The 8,919-nt window shown below is 49.4% G+C and overlaps 1 protein-coding gene across 1 annotated transcript; it reads left to right on the top strand.

Annotated features, from left to right (window-relative positions):
- Positions 1-423: 423 nt before the first annotated feature.
- LOC306918940 (hepatic leukemia factor-like) lies at positions 424-5,451 on the top strand (the record flags this gene model as incomplete). The annotated part of the gene is made up of 2 exons (XM_079531776.1): positions 424-541; positions 4,972-5,451. Coding segments are annotated over 2 exons (598 nt in total), but the record flags the coding sequence as incomplete, so codon positions are not given.
- Positions 5,452-8,919: the final 3,468 nt, after the last annotated feature.

The following is an 8,919-nucleotide window of genomic DNA, read 5'->3' as shown; positions in this document are numbered from 1 at the left end:
GACCCGGTGCTCGCTGTGCTTCAGTCCTGCATCACACTACAGACTCCAGAGACTCAGACACACACAGGAATACACCTCCAAGCTGCAAGGAGCTGGACTGGACCTTCTAGAGAGAGAGAGAGAGAGAAGGAGCTGGACTGGACCTTCTGCAAGAGAGAGAGAGAGAGAGAAACAGAGACGGAACAATCGATTCTACACTTTTTGATTGTTTATTAATATCTTGACTTTTCTTCGGGGTTTTCTTTTCTTCTTGTTTTTTAAGTCCTTTGGTGGAGAAAGGATCAGGAGTTGTGTTGCGGAAACTAACGAGGATTTTAATAGATTTTTGTGTTTTGTGTTTTCTTTCTTTTTCTTTTTTGGACAACAAAAAGCCAAATAAAGAAAGAAAGCACGAAAGAAAACAAGCGATAAAAGACATCAGTTATGGAGAGGTTAATGTCCCGGCACCTGCCGGTCAACCCCAGTTTCCTCCCGCCGGCGACGCACGGAGTGCTGAAATCCCTCCTGGAGAACCCCATGAAGCTGCCCCTGCACCATGAAGGTAAACACAATACAAACTTTTTAATGTCAAGGACCCCCAAATTGACACTAATGTCGAGCCCGCGGACCCCCAATTTGAAGACATATGCCAGGGACCCCCCCATAAGAGAAGACTTTTATGGCTCTAGCAGTGATTCTCAACCCGTTTAATTTCAAGGACCCCCAGTTTGACATGCATTAGTCTACGGACGGACCCCCATTTAATGGCATTTCTATCTCTGGGACCACCAATTTAGATTGTAAAATCAGTGTTAATTTAACTCTGAGAGTGAACAAATGGAACAATTTGTACACTCAGAGTTACAGACTCATAAGGGTCCATTTGGTTCCTAACTATCATTTAGCTGGGGACCTTATTGGCCCCTGGAACTCCATCAAGGACCCCTGGGGGTCCCCGAACCCCACTTTGGGAACCACTGCAATACACATGCTGTACAATCTAACAACAACGTTGTATGTTTTTTTAATAAACATACAACGCTATGCATTGTGAGCTTGTAGATCTGCTATTAAAAAAAATAGACATTTGAAAACTAAAGTATAACATTTGAGTATACTTTTTCCACCACTGCATGGGTAAATACATACTAGCCTATAGCCTATGATGAATTGAACAAGGTGGACCCTCTTGTAAACAAGTGTAATGCTTTATTGGTCGTCCACTCACAGTTGACAGTTTTTTGTATTGAGTTGTGCTTGAAATCTACTCCCATTCCATATTCCCAGGCAAAAAAAACCCCTACAACATATTCAAAACGTATAGACTATCGATTATAATGATCCATTTAATGATCAATTGATAAGTGCAATCATTAGATCTGACCAAACGCATTTTTGTTCCCAGCCCTAATGCCTCAACGGCAGCAAAGGGGCTATGGTCTATGGACCAGATATAGCCTATAGTTTTCACCGTATTTCTTAGGGTCTAATTAATGGTGTTCACATTAGACTGACATGCTACGTTGCTTTGAGAATCGGAGTTTGAGATGTTCTAAACGAGGCATGCGTGGTTTGAAGAGGACTGTCAGTTCCTTCCTCCTGAGTCCTAACCGAGACATGCATGGTTTTAAGAGGACTGTCAGTTCCTTCCTCCTGAGTCCTAACCGAGACATGCATGGTTTTAAGAGGACTGTCAGTTCCTTCCTCCTTCCTCCTGACTGCATGTCAAAGGTTGGCTTGTGATGGGGACAGGTCCACTGTCCTGACTGCATGTCAAAGGTCGGCTTGTATTGGGGACATGTCCACTGTCCTGACTGCATGTCAAAGGTTGGCTTGTATTGGGGACAGGTCCACTGTCCTGACTGCATGTCAAAGGTTGGCTTGTATTGGGGACATGTCCACTGTCCTGACTGCATGTCAAAGGTTGGCTTGTATTGGGGACAGGTCCACTGTCCTGACTGCATGTCAAAGGTTGGCTTGTAATGGGGACATGTCCACTGTCCTGACTGCATGTCAAAGGTTGGCTTGTATTGGGGACAGGTCCACTGTCCTGACTGCATGTCAAAGATTGGCTTGTATTGGGGACAGGTCCACTGTCCTGACTGCATGTCAAAGGTTGGCTTGTATTGGGGACAGGTCCACTGTCCTGACTGCATGTCAAAGGTTGGCTTGTATTGGGGACAGGTCCACTGTCCTGACTGCATGTCAAAGGTTGGCCTGTAATGGGGACAGGTCCACTGTCCTGACTGCATGTCAAAGGTTGGCCTGTAATGGAGACATGTCCACTGTCCTGACTGCATGTCAAAGGTTGGCTTGTATTGGGGACAGGTCCACTGTCCTGACTGCATGTCAAAGGTTGGCCTGTAATGGAGGACAGGTCCACTGTCCTGACTGCATGTCAAAGGTTGGCTTGTATTGGGGACAGGTCCACTGTCCTGACTGCATGTCAAAGGTTGGCTTGTATTGGGGACATGTCCACTGTCCTGACTGCATGTCAAAGGTTGGCCTGTAATGGAGACACGTCCACTGTCCTGACTGCATGTCAAAGGTCGGCTTGTATTGGGGACATGTCCACTGTCCTGACTGCATGTCAAAGGTTGGCTTGTATTGGGGACAGGTCCACTGTCCTGACTGCATGTCAAAGGTTGGCTTGTATTGGGGACATGTCCACTGTCCTGACTGCATGTCAAAGGTTGGCTTGTATTGGGGACAGGTCCACTGTCCTGACTGCATGTCAAAGGTTGGCTTGTAATGGGGACATGTCCACTGTCCTGACTGCATGTCAAAGGTTGGCTTGTATTGGGGACAGGTCCACTGTCCTGACTGCATGTCAAAGATTGGCTTGTATTGGGGACAGGTCCACTGTCCTGACTGCATGTCAAAGGTTGGCTTGTATTGGGGACAGGTCCACTGTCCTGACTGCATGTCAAAGGTTGGCTTGTATTGGGGACAGGTCCACTGTCCTGACTGCATGTCAAAGGTTGGCCTGTAATGGGGACAGGTCCACTGTCCTGACTGCATGTCAAAGGTTGGCCTGTAATGGAGACATGTCCACTGTCCTGACTGCATGTCAAAGGTTGGCTTGTATTGGGGACAGGTCCACTGTCCTGACTGCATGTCAAAGGTTGGCCTGTAATGGAGGACAGGTCCACTGTCCTGACTGCATGTCAAAGGTTGGCTTGTATTGGGGACAGGTCCACTGTCCTGACTGCATGTCAAAGGTTGGCTTGTATTGGGGACATGTCCACTGTCCTGACTGCATGTCAAAGGTTGGCCTGTAATGGAGACACGTCAACTGTCCTGACTGCATGTCAAAGGTTGGCCTGTAATGGAGACAGGTCCACTGTCCTGACTGCATGTCAAAGGTTGGCCTGTAATGGAGGCACGTCCACTGATAAGTGTTTGTTCATCACACAGTGTCCATGTACAGTATGTTTACAAGCTGTATGTTGTTATCACTGAGTGAGGGCAATCCCCCGGCCGGCCCCCATAGTGTATCTTCTACATCTGTTTATTCTTCAATGAAAGTGATTGGCATTTAGTAATGCTGGTACAGGATTCACCATACAATCAATAGGCTACACACCTTGGGTTTTTGTACACTAAAGTTTATATATGCTGGGGTTTAAGTGCTTATTTGATTTATTATCTTGTATTTTAAGCCCATAATAAACCCTAAAGACTTATAAAAGTGGACCTGAAGCTTGTAGATCACCTGCAGTGGCTAATGTTCCCACCAGAATATGGATGCTGGGGTTTATGTGGTGGAGGAAAAAAAGAAAAGAAAAAAGAAGAAGAAGGAAAAAAAATACATTTAACAGCTTAATAGAGAAGCATGAATATTTTCATATTTTGCCATGATATATTTGTCTGGTGACTCATGGTCAGAGCCAAGTAAAAAAGGTTAAGGTAAAAGGCTTTACTTTTAATAAATTAAGATTTGAAAACACTGTCTTATAGAATAAATGGCGCATGAGTACAGAGGAGGGGGGGGAGAGAATTCCTCCTAGGCAGGCACGCACGCACGCACGCACGCACGCACAAACGCACGCACGCACGCACGCACGCACGCACGCACGCACGCACGCACGCACGCACGCACGCACGCACGCACACACACTGTCTCTCTCACACACACAAAAGGCCGCATTGTGCCAAGAAAAGGAAAGGTCTTGGTGTAGGTCCAGGATCAACCTGCAGTCCTTAGGGCTTTGAGTGTTCTTTAGTTAAGTCTTCTCTAGACTATAGAGGATAAACAGCCATGTTTCACTGTTAACCACTTCAACCCCCAGCATTCCTATTCTGGGGAGGGAGGGGTGGGGAATGGACCCGTAATGGACCCGTAACCCTTATTTGTACACTCTCAAAGTGAAATTAAAACGTTTGAGAACCACTGGTATTGCCATTTTATAGCAGACATCAAATGCACATAACCAGCTCTGACAATGTGATAAAAAAACCGGGTTCCAGAAACGGTTCCAAATACGATAAAATGGAACCGATGCCAGTTTTTGAGCAATACTCTGAACCCCTAATTGCACCCGATGTGCAGGTCGGTGCCTTGCATTGGTTTTCCTCCTCCATCGGTGTATGAATGTGTATGTGAATGGTAAATGGTGCATTTATATAGCGCCTTTACCCAAGGCATTACAGTCACCCATTCACACACATATTCACACACCGATGGCGCATGGTGGCATGGTTTCCGCCAGCATAAACCATCCAGCGGCAGAAACCATGCAAGGCACCAACCAGCACATCGGGAGCAATTAGGAGTTCAGAGTCTTGCTCAAGGACACTTCGACACTAACTCTGGGGTAGCCCGGGTTCGAACTGGCAACCTTGAGGTTACCATCCGGCCACTCTACCCCTGAGCCAGTGCCGCCCACCAGCAGCAGAATGGGTGAATGTGATGCACAATACAATCTATGAAAAGCGCTATATTAAAATGCAACCATTTATTTACCTTTATCATTTATGTTGGCGTTCCAGCGTTCCTCAGCAAGCTGGACCAGGTGAACAAGGAGAAGAGCCTGGAGGACGATGAGGAGCGCAACCCTCCCCTCTCGGCCTTCCTGGGCCCCACGCTGTGGGACAAGACGCTGCCCTACGACGGAGACGACGACAACTTTCAGCTGGAGTACATGGACCTGGAGGAGTTCCTGACGGAGAACGGCATCCCGTCCAACCACCTCCACCCCCACCACCACCACCACCACCACCACCAGCAGAACCACCACGACCATGACCTGGTGCCGTCGCAAGTTCAGCAGCAGCAGCACCACGACCTGGTGCCGTCGCAAGTTCAGCAACAGGCGCGGCAGCAGCAGCATCCGGCGGCCATATTGTCCCCGCCGCCCGCCTCGACCACGCCACCCCCATCACCCTCCTCCTCGGCCGTGATGGACCTCAGCAGCCATGACGCCGATGCCACGCCCACCATGGGATCCCCCTGCAGTCCCGACAGAGCAGGTAAGCAAGCAACGCACGCACGCACGCACGCACCGCACGCACGCACCACACGCACGCACCACACGCACACGCACACACACACGCTGCGCAAGGACACCACGCAAATGTGTGAAGCGTTCCTCATTTTTTTTACATGGTTTATTTATGTTTTCGGTGTTTTATAATCCCGTAAGGGATGGGGGTCTTTATGGCAAGACACGACAATATACATTCATTCATTCACGATGGGTATCGTTAGGATTTGTGTAAGTCCGGTACCGATTCCGGTTCTGCTTATCGATTCCGGTTCTTAACGGACCCAATAATCCGTACTCTACAATGAAGCTATATTAGGACTCCTAATATAGCTTCACGGTACACCTAATTAGGCCTAATAAGGCGTAATTAGAAATAATGTGTTTGTTATTAGACAGAAGTTATACCCTATATAATATCCCTACATTATGGTCTTATAAGAAATCGCATAAGACCTAACAAAGACCTAACAGTTACCTAATATTATTCCATGTTATTTTCCGTTTACTAGCAGGGACATTATATCTAATTTAACATCTTTTGTACTGTAAATTGAACACGACCCCACCTTCTATAGATAGATACGTTCACTTTCCCGCTGAGGGAAATCCATTCATGTTTCATGATGTGAGAACTTACTACACTGTTGGGCTTCATTAGAAATAATATTTCTAGTACACTAGGGACAGACAGATTATTATTTTGATATTGAATGGTAGACGCTATAGGTTCGTGGTGTACGAGTTTACTGAGGCACTACACCGCCTCTCCACATGATGTGACGTATGTGTATTGTGTATCTATTTTCATTGCTTGTTGCATCGTCACTCTGCTAAATGCCTACCGGTGTAAATTGGTTGTAATTGTGCTGTGAGAGGCGTGTGTGTGTGTGTGTGTGTGTGTGTGTGTGTGTGTGTGTGTGTGTGTGTGTGTGTGTGTGTGTGTGTGTGTGTGTGTGTGTGTGTGTGTGTGTGTGTGTGTGTGTGTGTGTGTGTGTGTGTGTGTGTGTGTGTGTGTGTGTGTGTGTGCGTGCGTGTGTGTGTGTGTGTGTGTGTGTGTGTGTGTGTGTGTGCGTGCTGCTATTCTCATGTCTGTGTGTGGGAGTCAGAATAGCACTTCAGTTTATGAATAATACGGTTGCAGTACCGCTTGTGGAGAAACACTCATGATCCGTCAGATCCACTGGGACACTTGTTGCTGCCTGGGCTTTATAAATACTCCATATATATATATATATCGCACAGCGCTGTCGCACAAATAGCCCAATATACTGTACATGTAGGCACATACATTAGGCACCCTGGGCCCTGGCTCAGCGGTCCAGGGAAGGCACCCTGGGCCCTGGCTCAGCGGTCCAGGGAAGGCACCCTGGGCCCTGGCTCAGCGGTCCAGGGAAGGCACCCTGGGCCCTGGCTCAGCGGTCCAGGGAAGGCACCCTGGGCCGTGGCTCAGCGGTCCAGGGAAGGCACCCTGGGCCGTGGCTCAGCGGTCCAGGGAAGGCACCCTGGGCCGTGGCTCAGCGGTCCAGGGAAGGCACCCTGGGCCGTGGCCCAGCGGTCCAGGGAAGGCACCCTGGGCCGTGGCTCAGCGGTCCAGGGAAGGCACCCTGGGCCGTGGCTCAGCGGTCCAGGGAAGGCACCCTGGGCCGTGGCTCAGCGGTCCAGGGAAGGCACCCTGGGCCGTGGCTCAGCGGTCCAGGGAAGGCACCCTGGGCCCTGGCTCAGCGGTCCAGGGAAGGCACCCTGGGCCGTGGCTCAGCGGTCCAGGGAAGGCACCCTGGGCCCTGGCTCAGCGGTCCAGGGAAGGCACCCTGGGCCGTGGCTCAGCGGTCCAGGGAAGGCACCCTGGGCCGTGGCTTAGCGGTCCAGGGAAGGCACCCTGGGCCGTGGCTCAGCGGTCCAGGGAAGGCACCCTGGGCCCTGGCTCAGCGGTCCAGGGAAGGCACCCTGGGCCGTGGCTCAGCGGTCCAGGGAAGGCACCCTGGGCCCTGGCTCAGCGGTCCAGGGAAGGCACCCTGGGCCGTGGCTCAGCGGTCCAGGGAAGGCACCCTGGGCCCTGGCTCAGCGGTCCAGGGAAGGCACCCTGGGCCCTGGCCCAGCGGTCCAGGGAAGGCACCCTGGGCCGTGGCCCAGCGGTCCAGGGAAGGCACCCTGGGCCGTGGCTCAGCGGTCCAGGGAAGGCACCCTGGGCCGTGGCCCAGCGGTCCAGGGAAGGCACCCTGGGCCGTGGCTCAGCGGTCCAGGGAAGGCACCCTGGGCCGTGGCTCAGCGGTCCAGGGAAGGCACCCTGGCTGGTAGTCCGGTCTGGCAGTGTGCCGCGAGTTCGACTCCCACAGATCCTGACGGGACCTTACTGCATGTCACCATCCCCCCCCATCTCTCTCCCCATGTCCTGCCAGCCTACTGTCGGTCCCTCTATAAAATATAACATTTTAAAAACATAAAAAGGGGGCATTACTACCCCATAGGAGTAACTTTTCTAATCTTAAAATGTCAATTTCACAAGAGTTCTTGGCTAGGTGGCACATTCAATTGTTCCCTGTTTGTTTGAGTGGCTGCTAATGCTAATTAATGACAGTGTTTGGAATGTTAATATGTTTAGGTCCACGTACCGACCAACATGCACTTTACAGCATTAGTGGGTGCTTAAAATAACAGCAGCCTGCTCATCAATGTGCAGTACAGTACAGTACAGTACAGTACAGTACAGTACAGTACAGTACAGTACAGTACAGTACAGTACAGTACAGTACAGTACAGTACAGTACAGTACAGTACAGTATGGTCACAACAGCATTGATCCGATAAGCACACGTTGCTGTACCATTTTTAGAAGCAGCATGTATGCCTTATATTAGTCTCATGTATGCCTTATATTAGTCTCATGTATGCCTTATATTAGTCTCATGTATGCCTTATATTAGTCTCATGTATGCCTTATATTAGTCTCATGTATGCCTTATATTAGTCTCATGTATGCCTTATATTAGTCTCATGTATGCCTTATATTAGTCTCATGTAAGCCTTATGTTAGTCCCATGTATGCCTTATGTTAGTCCCATGTATGCCTTATATTAGTCTCATGTATGCCTTATATTAGTCCCATGTATGCCTTATATTAGTCTCATGTATGCAAAAGCAAAGTAAAGCAAAGTTCTTTGTTTACCCAGGGTGAATGGACTAAGCTCGAGATGCTTGTTTACAGCCAGACCCTGCTCATAGAACATTTCATGGTAGGGGTTCAATGCCTTGCTCAAGGGCACTTCAGCGGTGGTAATTTTAATGTACCGGTCCCGGGGATTCGAACTGGCGACCTTCCAATAACAAGACCCCTCCGCAAACCGTTCGGCCACCGCTGCCTTATATTAGTCTCATGCAGCTAGACAACTATTCCACAATCTCCGAATGATATATACCAGTGGTTCTCAAAGTGTGGTCCGGGGACCCCCAGGGG

This window comes from Electrona antarctica (genome assembly GCF_951216825.1).
Source record: "Electrona antarctica genome assembly, contig: scaffold_759, whole genome shotgun sequence".
Lineage (NCBI taxonomy): Eukaryota > Metazoa > Chordata > Actinopteri > Myctophiformes > Myctophidae > Electrona > Electrona antarctica.
The sequence above is the reverse complement of the archived record's forward strand: the minus strand, read 5'-3'. Positions and strand labels throughout refer to the sequence as shown.